Source organism: Eupeodes corollae, chromosome 1 (genome assembly GCF_945859685.1).
Source record: "Eupeodes corollae chromosome 1, idEupCoro1.1, whole genome shotgun sequence".
NCBI classification, from domain to species: Eukaryota; Metazoa; Arthropoda; class Insecta; order Diptera; family Syrphidae; genus Eupeodes; species Eupeodes corollae.
This window is the reverse complement of record NC_079147.1, coordinates 236,238,034-236,259,245: the sequence shown is the minus strand read 5'-3', so window position 1 is coordinate 236,259,245 and position 21,212 is coordinate 236,238,034. Positions and strand designations below refer to the sequence as shown.

Genomic DNA, 21,212 nt, shown 5'->3' with positions numbered 1-21,212 from the left:
CTGAAACTTGTCTTCATTTCCTTCTTATTTTATTTTGATGCACATAAACAGTGTAAGGATTTTTTAAAGGTTTACTTACTGTGCAAAACTTTTGCAATTATCACCGCCAATCAAAAAATTGAACATTCGTGTATATTAAAGTTGTTCCAATCAAATTATTTGTATTGCTCAAGAGTTTTTTTATTGTTCATAATCTTAAAACACTGATCCAAATTCTATGCTTTTAAAAAAACAATAATTATTTTAGTTGTGCAAAATATTTGCAACTAGTGGCCGATTCTCTTTTCAACTTAATCTTATTTATTTTGAGGTTGGTACTCGTAAGTTTATAAGTGTAGCTTGATTTGTTTAGTTAGTTTTAGTAGGGACCTTGATCGATAAAACGGTTTTTAAAGATAAATTATTTTTAAAGTAAAAAAAGATTTCACGAAAAAAAATATAAAAAAATGAAATCCAGAAATTTCAAAGAAATATTCCATTCAAAAATCAACTATTTGTAGAATCATCAAAAGTGGAAAGGTGTTATGCCATCATAGAGGAGGAAGGCCTCGAAGCACCACAGTAAAAGATGATTGAAAAATAACAAATTTCTTCCGAAGAAAACCCACGGAATAATCCAGGGAAGCAAACATTTGACATAGGTTACCCATTGTCCCATCAACTATCAGACGCCGCAGGCTGGATTGCGTTGTTGTCAAATAGCAAAAGAGCCATTTATTTTTTAAAAAAATGTGAAGGTTCGTTTGGCATTTCCAAAAACTCATCTCAATTGAAGTCCCCAAAAATGGGAAACGGTCTTATTTTCTGACGAATCAAATTTCCATATGCATGGAAAACAACATGCCAGAGGCTAAGAAGTGAGAGTAAAGGGACGGTCAAACATAAAGGTGGTTCCATTTTGGTGTTGGAATGCTTTTTTGGCCAAGGAATCGGGCCAATTCGACAAGTGAAAGGCATAATGAAGTCTGAAGACTGTATACATTCTTTGTAACACCATGCTGCCATTGAAAAATGAACGTTCCAACACCATCATACAACTAAACTATTAGTTGTATCATGTTCCAACATGACAATGATCCCAAACACAAGTCGAAGTTGAACACAAAGTGGATTGCAGATTGGGTCTAGGTCTGGGGATTGGGCAGCCCAATAGAGAACCTGTGGGAAATTTTAAAAATAAGAATTGCGAGCAACATTTTTAAGTACAAAAGTGACCTATTTGCTGGAATTCAGAGGCAGTGGAATGTAATGAACTAAATTATATGATTATGCAAGATACAAACTTTAGCCTTATGGAGGTACTTATCAAGTTGATTTTCAGGAAGACAATGATCTATAAGAGCACCAAAAGAACGAAAGGGATCCCGTGATTGAGTAGTTTAACCAACGTTTCGATACGAACACACAAAAAACTACCAGCATATCACCACACCACCCACCATTTTGGATGCGGATAAAATGAAAATATCCAAGTACTTCCTGTCACACAGTGAAGATGTTCTATATGGTATGTAAAAAGGACCTATTATTTTGTCATTTTCGCATTCTTTTGGGGTTTTCCATGGAAGAAATATATTTATATATTTTTGATCCAGATCTGTCAAATCAAAATTTTCCACTTTTTTCCAATCTATGTGGCAAATAAATTGATTTATTTTAGATTTAAGATCAAATCTGCAGATCTGGATTATTTAAAAGGCTTACCCCTCTGTTTACCAATACTAATACAATTTTTTAATAAAATGATTAGCTTTGAATTTGGCAACTTAACCGTACACAGAATCTAATACAATGACAAAAAATAAAAACAATTCCAATCGTGTTCCATGCGCCAAAATCAATTTTCGATTGATTGATCAAAACATTTAAAAAATATATAAAATATAAAAAGTGAAACAAAATGAAGCAGACAATAGCGTCACTTTGGCAAACGCTGACGGACTTTTCAAATTCTTTCAAAATTCTGTAAACTTTTGCTACTTATAACTTTCTTGCAATTAAAAATTAGATGATGTTGTTTGAAAAGAACATTAGTTATTATCCAAATTGTGGTATCTGATTTGCCAGCTACCAAAAAATTACCTTCCCATTAAGGCAAATTTAATTTAAATTTGACTAGAAAGTTTGTCATGAAAAATCTCCCTTACTATCAAGTCAAGTCTAATTTTGTCAAAATGACAGTTGATCAACTTTATTGTTTATTTATTAATTTCTTTTCTTCAAAACTTCATTTAATGCTTTCTTTAAAATGTTTTCTTGTCAAATTGAAAACGAAATAAGTAATATTTCTTTACAATAAAAAATCCAAATCTTGACTAACTTTTAGCTTGCTTGAGGAGTGTTTTGTAGACAATAAAATTTTTACTAGTTTTAGTACTATGAACTTGCAGTAGAAGTTTGTGAAGTAAGGTTCTGAATTTGAAATTCATGACACTTGAAAAAATACCTAGTTGCCTTGGTCAAAATGTACGTTCAAAGAATGCAGTGGACTGCAAATGAAGTCCTTTATGTTGTCTGAACCTGCCCAATGAGAAGGCTCAGACGGCATAAGGGACTTAACAGAAGGCCAAGTTTCTGGTACATGATTGGCCAGCTGCCAAAAAATTGATTTCCAATTAAGGCAAGTTTGTTGAAAAGTTAGTCAAAAAAACTCCCTAAATATCAAGTCAAGTCTACTTATGCCAAAATGACAGTTGATTGTGTTTTTTCATTCAACTGAAATCTGAACTTTATTACTTTCTAATTTATATATTTTCTGCACAATTCCATTTAATGTATTGTGCAAAAGGGTTATTTGTCAAATTGAAAAAGAAATCGTTATGGACTTGTAGCTTGTCTAAGGAGTGTTTTGTAGACAATAATGTTTTTATTTGTTTTTATACGATGAACTGAATGACGGTACAAATTAGTGAAGTAAAGTTCCGACTTTGAAGTTTATGACACTTTAAAAACTAACGAGTTGTCTTGCTTAAAATTTACGTTCAAAGAATGCAGTTGACTGTAAATGAAGTCACTTGTGTTGTCTGAACCTGCCCAATTTTTTGTTCTGTCACTTTTAAATGATTAATCTGGTTGTTTACATGATTGATTGTAAGTCGGTGAAAATTTGTTGCCAAAAATCTGCCAATATTGGGCACTTTCTATGTTCAAATCATATTCCAACGCAATACTTCAAGCATCCTTCAATTCACTTATTCATGTTGCTAAAATCAATCATCAACAAAAACCGGCAAACTTATTTTTATCCGAACGACATTTTTTCTATTTCATAGAGGTAATTATATCTACCTTTACTTTGGTTCAATAGTACGTTGAAAACACTTTGCTCAATCAACTTTTAATTTCCGATGCTTTTTGTTGATCTCCTAATGAGATATTTTTACGGGACAGATTATCGGCCTGGCGGCAACCTGAGGAAATAGCCTGACCATACTATCCAAACCATTTGGGGTTTGTTTCTAGCGGCCGCCACCAAGACGCTTTGGTTACACCACTCATGGAAAAAGGCAAAGTGGTGAGTTTAAAATAGGAAGCATTGATTTTTTGACGCATTAAATTCTACACAGTTTCTTAAACAATATTAAACAGTACTGTCCAGATAAGTATTCAATGAGTTTAGTAATGTAGTTGGAGATCAACATGCAGGGATCAGGGTACTAAATCCTAAAACGAATACAAAGAGGTGCGGGTACCATGTGCGTCCGTAAAACAGTTTTAGGACAGATTCTTAACAATTGATTACGAAAAAGAGTGGATGAGATAGTACAGAGCCCTGAGGTACACCAATCTTGCTTTTACTTTGTAATGGGCAGATTAAAACCCATTTAAGTTGTTGAGAACGTAGGAATTCGACAAAACCGGGGGATGCATTTTCAATAAGTGAAATCACCAATAACTACTTTTGGCGTAGAAATTAATTGAGCAATTCGAGTCCATACAAAAATTATTGTTGTTTTCTCAACTACAGTAATACAGTCATTTCAAAAGGTTTGCGTTTTCCGCATTTCACCAGATTTCGGCAAACAAAAGCTTGTTTTGCTAACTTTTCTTTTGATGGCTTTTCCAACCCAAATCTCAACCAACATGCCTCTTCATCAAATTGGATGATGTCGCTCTCCACTATTGCTATACCGTCATCTGTTGTGTGCATAATCAGGCTCATTGGACTGCAATTCCCATAAACTGCCATCTGTGTTTTTAGCTTTTTGAACAGGCCAACAGTAAAATTCCCGATGTTATAATTAAAACAATCACTTCTTATGACATTATAAATAAAAATTAACATTTATTGAAATCATTTAGAACATACAGCGGAAGTTTTAGAGAAATATGCAAAAATAAATATACAACAAACACTACAATCCAAAAAGCCCCTTCAAATCATCAATAGTCAATTTACTTCCCCCAGAAACCTTAGCACCCGTTAGAACGCCATTAGCCAGCTCCAACTTGTGATCCTGCAAGGCTTTAATCCTTTCTTCGACTGTGTCCTTGCACATGAACTTATAAATATGAACAGTTTTCTTCTGACCAACTCGATAAATACGATCCTGGGCTTGCGATTCAAGCTGAGGGTTCCAATGCAGATCGATGAGCAATAAATGGTTAGCTCCAACAAGATTCAAACCAACGCCGCCGGCTGTTAACGAAAGAAGGAGAATTCTCGATGGAGAGTTGGGATCGTTGAATTCTGTAACCACAGCTTGCCTATTTTTAACGAGAATACTTCCATTCAACGATAAGGTACGAACATTCTTTTGATCAAAATGACTTTTTAGTATATTGAGGGTACTCGTCCACTGCGAAACAATGATAGCTTTATCAGAAGTACTTAGGATTTCCTCGTCCACGATTTGAAGAACCTTCCTCATCTTCGAACTTGGCCGAGATAAGTTAAACACCGGATTTGATCTCTGTAACACTCTAGCCGAGGCCCTCGAAATTCCCTTGTTCGCTGGGTTTTCATCTATGCTATCGGTTAAGTTCGATGTTGAGTTATCATTGATTTCCAATTTATTGAGTTGGTCCAGCAAATCGATGTCTGGTTCACTGCAGTACGAATCTGTGGGCACACTTTCATCTTCGTCTTCCAGCATGGAGTCGATTAGCCCAGGATGACAGCATATCTGCCTGAGACGAAGCAGGAGCACAAGGATTTCATGAGATTTAATGTCCCTATCACCGTGATGAAGTTTGGAAAACTTTTGATGCATTTTATGATACGCTCCGTTCGGATCTTTGGTTTGCATAAAAGTCGGCCGATTACCTTGGTCCATGAAATACATATCGTTGTTCTTCTCCGCCCGCTGGTACAGAAATTGGGCGAACAAAGTTTTTGAATAGGTCATGATTTTTTGATACACATTCATCTCCTCTTTGTCCAAGATCACTTCGATAACCTTGCATGGTTCTCGTTCAGGCAGGCATGCCAGACTTCCCTGCTGCTGTAACTGGGCTTTCGTCCTGCGGAGCATTAGAGACTTCATTAGAGTATTGAGTCGCTGTTGGCCTCCAGCACTCTTGTTATCGATCCACTTCTTCCAATGGCTAAGGTCATCGAAAGGACTACACTTGAGGAATTTGAGAAGGGCATAAACGTCTATTTCTTTGTTTTGGATGGGTGTTCCGGTAAGTGCCCAGCGGGATTTTCCCCGCAGTTCACAAACTGCCAACGACGATTGGCTTTTGTAATTTCGCACCACATGGGCTTCATCCAGAATGATACGTTTCCAAGCTATAGAGAACAAGGCACCACTAGTTTTGAATTCCCGCGCGACAATCTGGTAGGTCGTGATGACTATATCGTACGTGGCCAAATGTCGGGGTTTGGTATCTCTGTTATTACCGTGGTGGACACTTATGCTTAGCCTATGACGATTCACCCTGCTGTTTACTTCGGATTCCCACTGTCGCATTAAACTGGCTGGACAAACAATAAGGGTCCCTCCGTTGTGGTAGTCGCGTCGGCCTTTTGACGACCAACCCTTGTTCTCTTCTTCGGACTCTTCCTCATCTTCTGCATCGTCGTCTTCTTCTCTATTTTTCACATCAAGCACGAGCGAAATCATTGATAGTGTTTTTCCCAGACCCATGTCATCGGCGAGGATTCCTCCGCGAGGCTTCTGTTGTTCCCTCCAATTCATCCACGCCAATGCATGCTTTTGATGTGGCATTAGACTTATTTTCAATCCCTTAGGATCATCAGCCAACACGTCATCTCCGGGACGGGTCTCCAAGGAACCATGAATGTCCTTCAAGCGATCCATTGTGAGAACTTTCTGAGTATTGAATGTATTTAATCCTCTTTTTCCGGTAAACACTGGTTTAATGTCATTAACGGCTGCCGAAAGATCATCCCAATCGGGTAGGTCCTTATCGAAAAATGGTTTTTTAACTTCTTCAACGACAGCAACATCGTCTTCTTCAACAACTAGATTGACAACTTCTTGTGCCTTCTTTTTGATACTCTCTTGTAGACTTGCCACACGAATCGAAAGTTGTTTGCCACCATCGAATAAACTCGGTCCAACAGTTTCCAATAAGTTCTCGGCTTTGACAAGATCTTGTCGTAGTTCATCAAGTTTCGATACTTCCTTATCATAGAATTCCTTGGATACTCGCTTTATTCTGTAAAAAGAATTTAAAATAGGTTAATTATAGTTAAGTTTAGTTTAGTTTATTCATCAAATAGATTACAGTTAATCTCTTAGACTATGATAAAAGTACATAATTTAATTGTTGGTGGGAACTATGTATTTAATACACAAACGACTATTACAAATAGAATGTTTTATTATCTTACATTAAATAAAGCATATTTAATTACAATTAAGAAAAAATTATTCAAATATTATTTAATAGAAGAGATTTGAACATGATTCTTGAACAACTAGAATAAAAATCAACCCTGCTACAAATTAAATTAGCCTCCCTGATACAACGGGAAATAGGTTCATTTCGACCATAATTGCTACGATGAAACTGTTCATAAATAAGAAATCGACAACGTGTTGTTCTTGATGGAGTAACGGGGGACAATTAATATGATACCTTATGATAAACATCACTGAAAAGTATACTCTACGATCTTGAAGAGATTGTATTCCAAACAGCAAACACCGAACACTATAGGACGGTCTTGGAATCCTCCATTTCAACTTAAAGAAAGCATATCTAGTAAAATTCTTTTGAACTCTCTCAATTCTATCCCTTGAATTATTATAATAAGGATTCCAGACTATGCTGCAATACTCTAGAACCGACCTTACAAAAGAATTATATAGTGATTTTAATGTATAGGGATTTGAAAATTCTCTGGTGTTTCTTTTGATAAAACCAAGCCTTTAATTAGCTTTATTAATCATATAGTCGTATTGAGGTAAAAATGACAAATTGGTATCTAAGATAACTCCTAGGTCTTTCTTTGTTCTCACTCTTTCTAGTTGTATGTGATTGATGTTATAAACAAACAAAATTGGGTTGTAATTCCTAAAACACGACAAGACTTGACATTTAGAAATACTAAGAAGAAGGTGATTCCGTTGGCACCAATCATCTAATCTTGTTAGATCCTTCAAAAGGAGCGAACAATAAGATTCACTGCTTATTTTACGATAAAGTTTTAGATCATCCGCAAAAAGAAGGCGAATCATTAAATACATTAGGTATGTCATTTACAAATAACAAAAACAGTAATGGCCCTAAATGACTTCCTTGAGGAACCCCTGATGGAACAAAGATGTCATATGAGAACGAGCAATCTATTTTTACTTTTTGAATTCTACCTGTCAAGTATGATTTTAGCCTCTTCAATAACGAAGAGTGAAAACTTAGGGAAGTTAATTTATGAAGTAAGACGTTATGGTTAATTCGATCGAATGCTTTCGCAAAATCTGTAAAAATAATATCCGTTTGACACATCATTTCCATATTTGATATGATATCGTGAGCCAATAAAGCTAAGTTTGACGCAGTTGATTTATCTGAAACAATTCCATGTTGGAAAACTGATATGTGGCTACGAAACAAAACTGACAGTTTGTCACAAACTAGCTTCTCGAATATTTTTGGTATTGCAGAAGTTTTACATATTGGCATATAATTAGTTATTTCCTGCCTTGACCCCGATTTAAAAATTGGAGACAAAAACGAAATTATCCACTTATCCAAAAAAATTCCTTCTGCAAGTGAAAGATTAAAAATTATAGCAAGTGGTTCAGCTAACGCAATTGCACAATTTTTTAAAAGACAAGCAGGAATCCCATCGGGTCCTTCACTTTTATTGGCATCTAATCCAGACAGGGTCTCTTCAATTTCTTTACGACTTAAGTTTACCGAGCCGAAGTCGACAATTCTATTTACGGAAGGCATCTCTTGGATGGAAGGAGCGTCCATTGAATAAACTGATTGAAAATAATTAGCAAATAAATTACATTTTTGGTATCTCACTAGTCGTGGTGTCGAGGTACTTCATACAACTAGGTATTCCATTTGACTTCCGCTTCGAACTTATGAAATTCCAAAAATGCTTGCTGGTGATAGTTTCTATACAAGAATTTGTTTAGGATTACGAAATCACGTTGCCGATTAAAGTAATTTAATCGCAGTTCCATATTGTCTTTGTTCATTTTATATAATTTGTAAGCTTTATTTTTTTTTAGATTATTCAATCTCCTGTTATACCAGGCAGGACTAGAATTAGATTTTAATTTTCTTTTAGGTACATAGATATCAATTGCATCATTTAAAATGCTTATAAATTCAGTATACAAATTAACTGAGTCCCGTGAACTAAGGATATTATGCCAAGATACAGACAATAAATAATCAACCATTGCATCATAGTCAGCTTTTCGAAAATCATAAACATACTTATGAATAGATACTTCTTTTTTAGAAAGTGGTAAAAATAAATATTTGCATCAATTGCAACATGGTGAATGGAGTTTTCAATGATCGGGAAGTTGGACTTGTCAAGACAAATGAGAAACTCATTGTCCACGAAAACCAATTCAAGTATCCTGTTCAGGTCATTTCTTTGATTATTAATTTGAATTAAATTATATTGGCCCAAAAAGTCTATAACAAAAGATTCTATTTCAGTCGAAACATTGAAAGGAATTAAGCATTTGTCTTCCAAGTCAAATGTCCATTCAATGTTACAAAGATTAAAATCACCTGCAAATAAAATATGTTGTGAACTTTTAAGATTATCCAAAATTGATTTTAAGTTATTTAAATGAGCTTTGTACAAATCCAAATTACTCTTAGGAGGAATATAGCTGGCTGAAACAAATAATTCAGATTCATCTTTTTTAACACATAAAACAAGTTGATCAATATCAATGTCGGAGTTGGAAGAGTTCGATTCCAAAATAATTTGACTACATGTCAGTGAAGCACGAATTGCAAACAATACTCCTCCACCTCTTTCCATACCTGTCACTAAATTTGATCTATATTTTCTGAATACATTGTAACAATTAGAAAAAACATTCAGTACTTAAATGATTATCTGTTAACCAAGTTTCAGTTAATATAATAATATCATACGTCATATCATATGAGTAAAATGATAAAAAATATGATTTAATCTGGTCCTTAACACACCAACATTTTGATAATAAAAGGATAAGTTTTCAAAACTACTTGATGAAAGCATTGGCGGCAGGGCAAGGAAAATTAGTTTAAAGTTAAAGTATTTAATGTCAGATTGGGGAATGCCTTTTTTCACTAATTTAAAACATTTGAAGTCATTGAAAGGTATTTTAGATGTAGATGAGATGTGATTTATAAGATCGTCCGGAAGTGTATCCACTTTAAATTTAGTAACATGCAGCCATTTAGAAGAAGTCAATGCATTTAAAGAACTACAGCCTGTCCCAACAAGACCATGATTATGGTTTTGCTTAGGTTTTTTTTTTTTTTTCAGAAACTTAACCCAATTGCTTACATTGTTTACATTTGTATCGTTATTATTTAATACAAGTTCGTTAACCTCAACAGCAGGTTCAGATAAACCTGCTAAATATGCATATATGTCTTCTAAGTAGACAAATAATTTTGAAAAAGGATTAAATGTAAAGGATTGGAGTTTTATTTAGACTTAAAATAGTGCATTTCCTTAATTTTTCACAAGTCAGGTAATCCTGAGTAAGCTGCCTCTCAAAATTAGTGTATAAAAGACGCAAGTTTTTTTTAGAAAAGGACGTATATGAAAGGATTTAATTCACTCGTTGACTCAAACACCTAAAACGCATGTTTAGCTAATACAAAGTTAAAGAATTCCAAGTTTTCTGAATAAGCTTGGGTTTAAATCTTTAATCTGGATTTTTAACCACAAAGAAAGTAATTATGTCAAAAATTTGAACAATTTTTTCAAACCACAAAACAAATGTTTAATCTTTCATCATGATAAGGGTGGGTGCAGGTTTGGGGAGAGTTGGTGGAGAATTATGTTGTAGACGCGTCGTTGAACCGTCCTGATTTTTAGTTTTATTGGAAAAAAGGAAAATCGAACATTTTGTATAATTTGTTACCCATTCTGTATAATTTACACACACTAAATGGGGTTATGCCACCACTAATCACAAAGCGCGAGCTTTAGGGAAATAAGAGACGATATCGATGCATATTTGTCTTTGAAAAAAAAGAGTTGGTAAAGAATTCTACATTCTTGGCGTGCGGTTGAAAAGAAACGCTATATTTCACAGTACGTCCAAAACTGATCTCAAGAACAAACAGATGGACATTCCTAGAAGTATTAAGGTTGAGTTTAAGGAGAGTAGTCCAACTGCCTACTTCGCCAAAACATTATTGTTTTTAATTGTCGCTAAAATAACGAGACATGAACCATTTCGCCGTTGTTCGAGTTTTTGTTCGGAAAAGTTTTTGTCATACAGCTAGATTCTGTAATTCATTTTTACTCGAAATTAATTCAACTTCACCTAATGGAATTAAAATCTTTTAAGACTGCTGGAAACTCATATTGACTTGAGTTTAGTTCAATGATTTGGAGAAGGTTTTACAAACAATTGAAATGTGTAGTACTGAAATCAAAATTACTTGTTTTTCAAAATCGATTTCACTAGAATTATAGAAGTTAATAGGCATCGTTAGAGAAATCCAAAGCACCTAGCATCGTTTTTAGGGAAAAATTGAATATCTGTGATACATAAAATTGAGCACTAAAAGTTGATTAGTTTGTTAGATGGATAGCGTCATTAAAGACAAAGATCCAGAATTGAGTTTTTGAAGTATGACATTCCACACGGATAATAATTCTCAATGCTACCGAGACCGGAAGTCAGTTGAAGTTCGAAATCCCGAGAAGAAGGGAGTAAATAAATAAATTAATATGACAAGCTGTCAGTATTGTCACCAAGGAATTGGAATTGACATATACATTCCTGTAAAAATGGATGAGAAATTTTCCCTACAGTTGCGAGACTGTCTACAGAATTTTATAAATAGTATTCAAATGGCGTTAGATAAAATCTTGCATTACTTGGCCTTACTTAAAGATGATTATAACTCAGTATCAGATGGAATTCTTCAAATGGTCTTGAAAAAAGTGTAAGTCAGAAGTGGTTCTCCCCGTCCCTCATTTTTATAATTTCTTTTAGCTTAGGTAAAGTCCCGACCATATGGAAAAACACATTTATTAAACAAGTCATTAAAAAAGGTATATATCTCAAAACTGTTCTGTATACCCAGGCTTTTTGAACGAGTATTTTATAACAGTCTCATGATATCATAACACTTGATTTGAAGACAATTGAGTTTATTGATCAAGTGATTACACGGATTTCTTATTATCTTGAAAATAGGTCTTCTCAAATCAAATTCAGATGTTCTTTCTCTAATTCGTTTATTGTAAAATCAGGAATTCCCCAAGGTAGTCATTTAGGACCCTTATTCTGTATCTCAGTTATTCATGCTGCACCCTTTTGTATACGGTACAGTAAAAGGAGCGGGTCGAAATGCTGTATTTTAAAATACTGTAGTTCAAAATTCTGTATGATACTGTACGATACTGTATGGTCATAATACAGTATGGTTAATATTCTGTATTTCAAAATACTGTACATTTAAATACTGTGTCTCAAAATGCTGTATTGTCAAAATACTGTATTTCATAATACTGTATAATATTGGAAGTTTTGACAAAACAATTAGTTTGATGTAATTGTTGATTATGATAGGAACAATTCATGTACAAATGTGAGAGAGATACATAATTATAACTAAGAAGAAGAAAATGAGAAAGAGAAAATAAAAAGAAGATAACATTTATACATTTTTTTTATTATTTCAGACTTATGAATTATCATAGGCTCATGTGCTATTGTTAGGGAGTATATTAGATAATTATGGTAATACAAAATTATTATGATATTTTCCTCAAAAAAGTGTTTCTGAAGTACAGAATTTGTAATACCGAATTTTGAGATACAGCATTTTGATCGTGCAGTATTTTGTACACACAATATTTTGAAATTCAGTATTTTGAGATACAGTATTTTGATCCATACAGTATTTCGAACCCAACCCTACAGTAATATCTTAATCTATACAGATATGCAAATCTTCAAAAACATAAAATCTCTAAACGATCGCTGATTACTCTAAAATGATGTAAACATTTTGTTATTTGGTGCAAAACGAATGGGTTAACCTCTTACCCGATTAAATGTCAGGAAATGTCTTTCTCTAAAAATTTGAATACAAGTTATAAATAGTTTGAAAGATTTTGGAGTTTTTTGAATTCAAATTTTGATTTCGCAGAGCATATTAATTTGATCGCTAGTAATGCCAACTTAATGTAAAGATTCGTTTAAGTTTGATCTAAAGAATTTCAGGATCCTAATGTTACTCTCGCTTTTGTTACGAGATCCACAAGAAAAGAATAGAATCTGTTCAACAAAACTTTATACGCTCCTTACAGCATTTAACCTTATGAACATCGAATAAAGCTTCTTCAAATTCATCCGTTATCGCAATAGAGGGTTAATAATGATATTGACTCCGTTCATCAACAAGATTACAATTACATAATGCTTGTTTCCTTTAGTTTCGAAGCACCAACAAGCCTCGGATACGGACGGATTCACTGTTGACAACCCACGCAAACGAAATAAGGACAACGAACTTCGGATATGTACGTGGAATGTTAGGTCCCTTAACAGACCACGTGCAGCCAAACAATTAGCGGAAGCCCTAAACTGCTGCAAGGCAAATATTACAGCCATCCAAGAAGTGCGATGGGATGGACCGGGTAAACGCAAACTAAAAGACTGCGATATCTACTACGGCGACTGCTACCCAGAACAAAGACAGCGTCTATTGGGTGTGGATTTGTTGTTGGAACTAGGCTCAGGCAAAAAGTCTTGAGTTTCAACAGTGTGAGCGAGCGCATCACGACAATCCGCATCAAGGCTAAATTCGCCAACATAAGCCTAATATGCGCGCATGCCCCAACAGAGGAGAAAGATGAAGACACCAAAGACGTATTCTTTGAGCTCTTGGACAAGACATATGAGCAGTGCCCTGGCTATGACATTAAAATTGTCTTAGGAGATTTTAATGCAAAGCTAGGAAGAGAAGACATCTTTGGTGGGATAATCGGGAGATACACCCTGCACGACACCACCTCCGACAACGGATTCAGGCTGTTCGATTTCGCTGCGGGGCGAGACGTTTTGGTAGCTAGTACGCAGTTCACACATCTCAATATCCACAAGGGCACATGGAAATCTCCTGATCAATCAACCGTCAACCAGATTGACCACATCGCGATCGACGCACGACACTTCTCCAGTATCCAGGATATCCGAACATTCCGAGAGGCCAACATTGACTCGGACCACTACCTCGTTGTAGCCAAGGTACGGCTACGGATATCCCGATCCAAGCCAAAACAAGGAAGTACTGTGAGAAGATTCTACGTTAGACGGCTACAATCGCAAGAGACTGCCATGTCCTTTTCCGATCGAGTCTCTAATGACCTGTTAAGGAGTCCTATGCTTCCTGCATTAAGCATTGAAAACCAGTGGCAACATTGCCTTGCAGCCATCAGAGATGCCGCCTCTTAAGTGCTAGGTTTCACACGGCCACCATAGCGAAACACCTGGTTTGACGACGAATGCCGGCAAGCGCACGCAGCGAAACAAGAGGCATACAAAACGGCGCTGCACAAAAGGACTAGAGCTGCTCGCGAGCTCAACGAACAGAAGAGGAGAGAGGAACACCGGCTTCTTAGATGGAAAAAAAGAGAGCATGAGAAGCGCGCGATCGAGGAGATAGAGGGATGTCACAACAGGAATGAGGTTCGTAAAGGTACCAGCCTCGAACCGAAGCCTGTAAAGACGATCAGGGGAATATCGTAGTAGAACCGCAGTCGATACTGAGAATATGAAAAGATCACTTCTCCAAATTATATAACGGCGATGACGAACCGAATTCCGCTGTGAGGGAGATAGAACCACTCAACCTAGGCGACGCATATCAACAATTCCGCTTACCCGACCTTGACGAAGTCAAGATAGCTATATCTAAACTTAAGTCGAACAAAGCTGCTGGAGCTGACGGCATCGTTGCCGAACTATTCAAAGCAGCAGGCGATGACTTGGTACGGAGCATGCACCAACTCATCTGCAAAATATGGTCGGAAGAAAGCATGCCCGATGAGTGGAATCTCAGCATAGTGTGCCCGATACATAAGAAAGGAGACCCTCTAAACTATAGGGAAGAGCTATACCGAGCAATGTCTAGTTTTGGCATCCCTGTCAAACTTATCCGTTTGTGTAGAATGACGATGGAGAATGCACGCTGCTCTATTAAGGTCGGAAAAGATCTTATGCATTTGATGTCAAAAAAGGTTTTAGACAAGGCGATGCACTGTCATACGACTTCTTCAATATCGTTCTGGAAAGAATTGTGAAAACCGCAACCGTCAACACTAGAGGTACAATCTTTCAAAGGTCCATCCAATTACTCAGAAACCTAGATGATATTGACATAATTGGCAGATCAAAGCGTGATGTCAGTGGAGCGTTTGTGAGCATTGTGACGGAAGCGAAGAAGATGGGTTTAGTGGTCAATGAGAGCAAGACCAAGTAAATTCTGTCATCAAAAAAGTACATTGACGACGACGTCTTCGAAAAAAAGTTACCATGGCCAGCTAAAACTTTGAGGCAGTTGGGGACTTTGTCTACCTAGGTACCGCTATAAACACAGACAACGACACCAGCGCTTAAATCAAACGAAGAATAACTCTTGCTATTCACAACTTCTTTCGTTTTAGAAGGCAATTCAGTAGTAAAGTCCTGTCTCGAGCATCGAAAATCACCATCTATAAGACATTCATCATCCCGGTTCTCATTTATGGCGCTGAGGCCTTGTCAAAAAAAGATGAGAACGTCTTAGGAAGCTTCGAATGAAAAATTCTTTGGGTGATTTTTGGTCCCGTACGCATAGATGGAGAATGGAGGAGAAGATATAACGACGAACTATACGTGTTGTACAGCGACATTGACCTAGTTAACAGAATCAAAGTCCAACGACTTAGGTGGCTAGTTCATGTAATGGAAGACCTCGACTCAGGTGGCGGACTCAGGTGAAGACCTCAACCAACTTGGCGTGCGAAACTGGAGACAGGTAGCTAGGGACCGAGCTGGCTGGAGACGCATGTTGGTTGAGGCCCAGGTCCGCCCCGGACTGTAGCGCCACCTTAAGTAAGCAAGTAAGATTCATCAATATCAAAAATTACGATTTTGTAATAAAAGAGCATCGTGCAATGCTTTATCAAATACTTTTGAAATATCAAATGCAATAATCCGACTTTCCCGAAAACGATTTAAGGATTTGTACCACTGTTCAGTTAGAGAAACCATTAAATCATCTTTGAATTTATTCTAATGAAAGCCAAAGGATAGGTTAGGTGGCTGACCGTGATGGAGTAGTCAAAGAAACCAGTTTGAGTCCCTTACGAAACGTGAGAGGCTGATTATGCTGATATGATTTAGATCGTTTAGATTGTTAAAGAAGAATTCTCCTAGGTAATTCTTGCGTTTCTGAGCTAGAGCAGGGAATGTACAGAGGAGGTGAAAAACTGTTTCCTCGTCTTCCTTATCCATACAGCTTCCGGAAGTCATTTGAGAATACGCCTACGTGCTTTCCTATTAGACAGTGTCCGCTTATGATACCTTTTATCGAGCTTATTTGCGATCTGCTTAGAAATAGCAAGCCCCTTGATCGCTTTAAATCTAGTGTAGGCCATATATTTTTTGTGATCTGACTCATGGTGATGTTATTCCACATCGTGTTTGCCTTCTTTATAGCGTCCTGCAAAAGTTAACATGTAGCGATTGGTATGCCAGCATTTTCCAAACGAGCTGGAATTGGTTGTCCTGTACCATTCCTGGCGAGTTCATCTGTCTTTAGTTTCTTGGAATGTCTCAATGGCTGTTGTGTAATCTCCATTAGAGATGATCAAAAGTAATGGACTGTTATAGAGTTTGTAGAGACAGAGCCCAGATATCTGATAGCGGCCTCACTATCTGAGAAAATACGGATATCAGGTGTTGATATAACGTTTTTTTATAAGCCAGAACAAGACTTTTTTTATTGCCAAAAGTTCTGCCTAGAACACGCTACAATGATAAGGAAGGCGGAATGAGTCATTTGAATTTCAGTCGTTCAAAGTACCACCTTCAATTTATTATTTATTTATTTATCTACAAGCGATTTGCTTAACAGATGCAAATTACAAAATGTTTTACTTATTTATTTAAAATATAAACTTATATAATAATTCAATTTTAAATTTATCTCGAAATGAAATCAAAAATAACACATATTTCATTGAACGAGGAAATTGTTCGTGATATTGTTTCATTTTTTCCATAATTTGTTCTATGCAGTTTTTCGAAAAGGAAACAACTTGTTCTTAACTGTCTAGATGGTACATAAATTAAAATCTGAGAAAGCAAAAACGGACTTTTTATATGATAGCAAAGTATATCTCTCACAAACATTACATCATGAATTTTTCTTCTAGATTCTAGGGATTTTATCCCGAGCAATTGGCACCTAGCTTTATAGTCTGGATTAAATTCCAACGCATTTTACGAAACACAAATTTAGTAAACCGCCTTTGGACCTGTTCAATTCTATCAGAATGAACTCTATAGCATGGGTTCCAAATCACATCAGCATATTCGATTGTTGACCTAACTAGTGAGGTATAAAGGGTTAGTAAAACATAAGGATCCGTAAAATCCTTACTATTCCTTTTAATGAAACCAACTAGGGTGTTCGCTTTAGCCACAATGAAATCTATATGCTTTTTTGGAGACAAAGTATTATCAAAAATAACGCTTAGATCTTTGATTTTGTTAACTTTAGTCAAAAGATTCGATTCGATTTTATATGGAAAAGAAAGAGCTAATGCAGATTTAGAAAATGATATAGCTTTGCATTTTCCAATATTAAGTTTCAAACTGTTCAAAGAACACCACGTAGAAATATGGTCCAAATCTTTTTGAACTCTTACACAATCATAAATTTTTTTAATTTTAAATCATCAGCCTATAGTAGATAATTACAATTTTGTATTATGTCAACTATATCATTAATATATATTAGAAAAAGTAAAGGGCCAAGATGACTCCCTTGCGGAACGCCGGAGGTACATTTTATACTTCTCGGAACTTTGTGGTCAATAATTACTCGTTGAGTTCTGGTTTCTAAATACGAAGAGATCCATTGAAGCATCTCAGAATGAAAACCAAAATATTGAAGCTTTTTCAGTAAAATAATATGATCTACCGAATCAAAAGCTTTACTAAAGTCGGTGTAAATAGCATCTACTTGACATTTATTCTCCATTGCATTTAGGACATATGAAGAGAAAACAGCCAAATTAGTTACTGTAGACCGACCTGATACGAAGCCATGTTGTAACTCAGATAAGCATTCCTTTATCATAAATTCTATTTTATCTTTAACCACACTTTCGAAAAGTTTGGGGATGGCTGAGAGCTTGCAGATACCTCTATAATTTTCTACTAGATTTTTAGAATCTGCCTTGAATATAGGAACAAGAAATGCTTCTTTCCATTCTGGTAAAAAGAACCCCATGGACAATGAGTTGTTGAACAATTTCAACAGAGGCAAACAAAGAGAATCACTACAATTTTTCAAAATGCTTGATGGTATTCCATCGGCACCGCAACTATTATTTATTTTAAGGGCGTGAAGCGCTACTGAAACCTCATCGAAAGTCAATTCCATTGAACCAATGTCAACTTTTTCTTCCAAGTTTGAAACAAAAGTGTTAATTGGGGAGGAGTAAACAGACTCAAAAAAGTTAACAAAAAGTTCCAAATGAGTATCAGCATTTGACGAATTGACTCTTTTGTATCTAACATTTTGAGGAATCCCAGATGACTTTCTTTTGGAGTTTATGAAAGAATAAAACGATTTACTATTATTTTGTATGTTGTTTTCAATATTCACAATGTAATTTCTGTAGAGGAACTTATTTAATACTGAAAAATCTCGACTAAGGTTACTAAAAACCGTATAATCAGTGTGGTATCCTGTTATTTTAAATTTCGCTAATGCTTTATTTTTAATATTTTTAAGGTGTAAAAGCCTTTTGTTATACCATAACGGTTTCGAAGATTTCCGTTTTTGTACACGCGGGACAAATTGATTAAAGCCCATAAACAAAATTTCTGTAAAACGTTTATAATCGCGTCCAAGTCAAAAAAATTTAGTTCAATATTCCAATCAATGCCAGAAAAGAAATTTCCTAGTTCAATGAAGTTAGTTTTTGAAAAATTAAATGAATTTACATAAGAATTGGCATTATTAAGTACTTAAGGATTACAGATAGGGTAGGTATAGTAGGGTGTCCAGTACCGTAGATAAAATCGTGCGAAGCGATACGTTTATGAAATGAATGAAAGCCATACTGCCGGTTATTAAGAAGCTTTCATTCTTTAAGATATTTCATAAGCTGATACTTATTATTATTTATTTATTATTTAGTTTATTTTTACTTTCCATGACCTGGAATTAAGGGATGTAAGTGCAATTGAACTAAAGTTAGAGAGGGGAAAAGATACGCCTTTTTTAGAATTAATGTTTTTGACGATAACGTGAAAATGCTTTAAATTTCAAAAGTCCTAATTCCTCGCCAAATATACAAATGAAATGAACATTTTTCTTCATTTGATGACTTAATTTTTTAAAAAAGATATCGGTTAAGATTGTGGTTTAAGCAAAAATAGAAGGCTCATTGCAGTGTCCGTCAAACAGGTGCATCATCGTTATGTTCAAATTAACATAAACATTACATATTTTTAATAATTTTGGTGTTATTAAAACAACTCCAGCACTCTTAAAAATCAAATTTATGGTTGCTTGGCAGTTTTTTGTAACTGGAAATTATCTTCTCATCATGTATGATACGAATCTAAAAATTGGCCTAAAAACGAGAAATAACTCTGCTTGAAAAACAGTGCAAGGGTCGGGAAGCTGTATTTATCATTCTAGGGAAGGGTTAGATAAAAAATACCAGACTTCAGTAGGGTCTTCTCCTTTCTGAAAACCGCCTATAAAGACCCATAAACTACATACTTCTTATTCTGACTTGTTTTTCTTTCTTTAACTCTCAAGACCCCTTGTAAGCTTCTACATTGCATTTAGGATAAAAATGTGTAAATTGGAGTAGTTTCATAAGGACCTAATATTTATACATAAACAAAATAACAATGTTAAAAACAAAACTTACTCTTTTGATCCATTATCGGAGGTAGTTACTCGTGATAGTGCCGCATTAATCTTTGGCTGCACAGATTTTGTTGGAATTTCGTGTTTCAATGGTTTGGCAAAAGTAGAAAGAGGTCGATCAGAGTCATCTGAACTTATATCTACTATTTCTGTACTCTTTTGTATTTCAATAATATCGCTGTCATTTGAAGAATTCTTTTGTTCCACTAAACTATTATCTTGTTTCATTCCTGGGTTCAGAGTAGAAGAATTTTCTTCCCTTGTTGACTCTGATTTATTGGTGGATACAATTTCAGAGCTATTAATTTCACTTTCGTCTGAGTGAATAATTGACGACGAAGGGTTTGCATTTTTCTCAGCAATAGATTCATCGAGCTTTTCAGGAACCAGAATTGTTGACGAGAATTGGTCTTGAAGTGAATTTCCAAATACCGAACTGTATTGCGCAAACGAAGGTCGTGATGGTGGCTTGGGAACCGATTGACGAATGTGCTTAATGGGACTTTCGGTCTCGGATTGGCTTGATGATGTTTCTCCCTCCTCTCCTTCGCTGTGGTCACTTTCACGAATTGAATTCTTTACTCCAACACCACGAATAAAGGAGTTTTCTTTGTATGATTCATCATCAACATCGTTGCTGTTTTCGTTTTCGGTTTCTTCGTCTTCCGAGGAATCCGCGAAATCACTTGAATCGGACAAAAGGTCGGCAGGCCTAACTCCGGTTATACTCATACGAGTCCTTGGCGACAGAGCTCGGCGCTCAAATTGCTCTTCTTCATCTTCTTCACTATCAGAAAGGATAACAGCTCGTGTCTTGAGCTTTGTTTTAGGCTTCTGAACAATACTTTCTTCATGATCTGAGGCAGAAGAATCTTCTATAGTTAGATCTGAAATTTATTTAACAACAAAACAAACAAAAATGCCACAAATTATTTCCATTCTAGTTTTAAAAAATATAGAAGAAGAAACACACCTTCAGATACATCGGATGAGTTGTTCTTTTCTTCATCGGAAGTGTAAATTTCTTCGGAATCATCCATTTTCAAAAACACAATTAGACAGTAATTAGCACTTTAAATTATTATTAAATTGGAGACGTTTCTTTTATTAAATAATTTAATATATTTTATTATATTTGATGCGTATTTTCGAGGCCGTTACAAACAATGATGAAACGAGTTCTGTTAAATTCGAGATTCAAAATGAAAATACGATTTTTTTGACAGATAAATGATGAATATTTTGGCAGTACTGATAAATGTTGGCAACACTGCTTTTAAGCGGGATACACATGTTAATATTACTCAACTCACATCAACCTGATACCCGCTTAAATGAAATTATTAGGTAAACTTTTGAAATGGTGAAATAGAACGCTATCTGGCGGAATGGTCAGAACAAGCCACGTTCTG

General features: G+C 35.5%; 1 protein-coding gene across 1 annotated transcript; it reads right to left on the bottom strand.

The window, feature by feature from the left end:
• Positions 1 to 4,260: 4,260 nt before the first annotated feature.
• LOC129942434 (transcription termination factor 2) lies at positions 4,261 to 20,977 on the bottom strand. Its single transcript, XM_056051359.1, has 3 exons — positions 20,774 to 20,977; positions 19,802 to 20,687; positions 4,261 to 6,627 (listed from the first exon to the last, which is right to left on the bottom strand). Exons 1-3 carry the CDS (start codon positions 20,838 to 20,840, stop codon positions 4,356 to 4,358), a joined length of 3,225 nt encoding a protein of 1,074 aa, XP_055907334.1. The 5' UTR covers positions 20,841 to 20,977; the 3' UTR covers positions 4,261 to 4,355.
• Positions 20,978 to 21,212: the final 235 nt, after the last annotated feature.

Excerpts from the sequence above, each read along its gene's own strand:
- LOC129942434 (XM_056051359.1), bottom strand. The coding sequence starts at position 20,840 with ATGGATGATTCCGAAGAAATTTACACTTCCGATGAAGAAAAGAACAAC. Across the intron at positions 20,688-20,773 it reads CTCATCCGATGTATCTGAAG|ATCTAACTATAGAAGATTCT; the intron begins GTGTGTTTCTTC and ends AATAAATTTCAG. Across the intron at positions 6,628-19,801 it reads TCCGATAATGGATCAAAAGA|AATAAAGCGAGTATCCAAGG; the intron begins GTAAGTTTTGTT and ends TTCTTTTTACAG.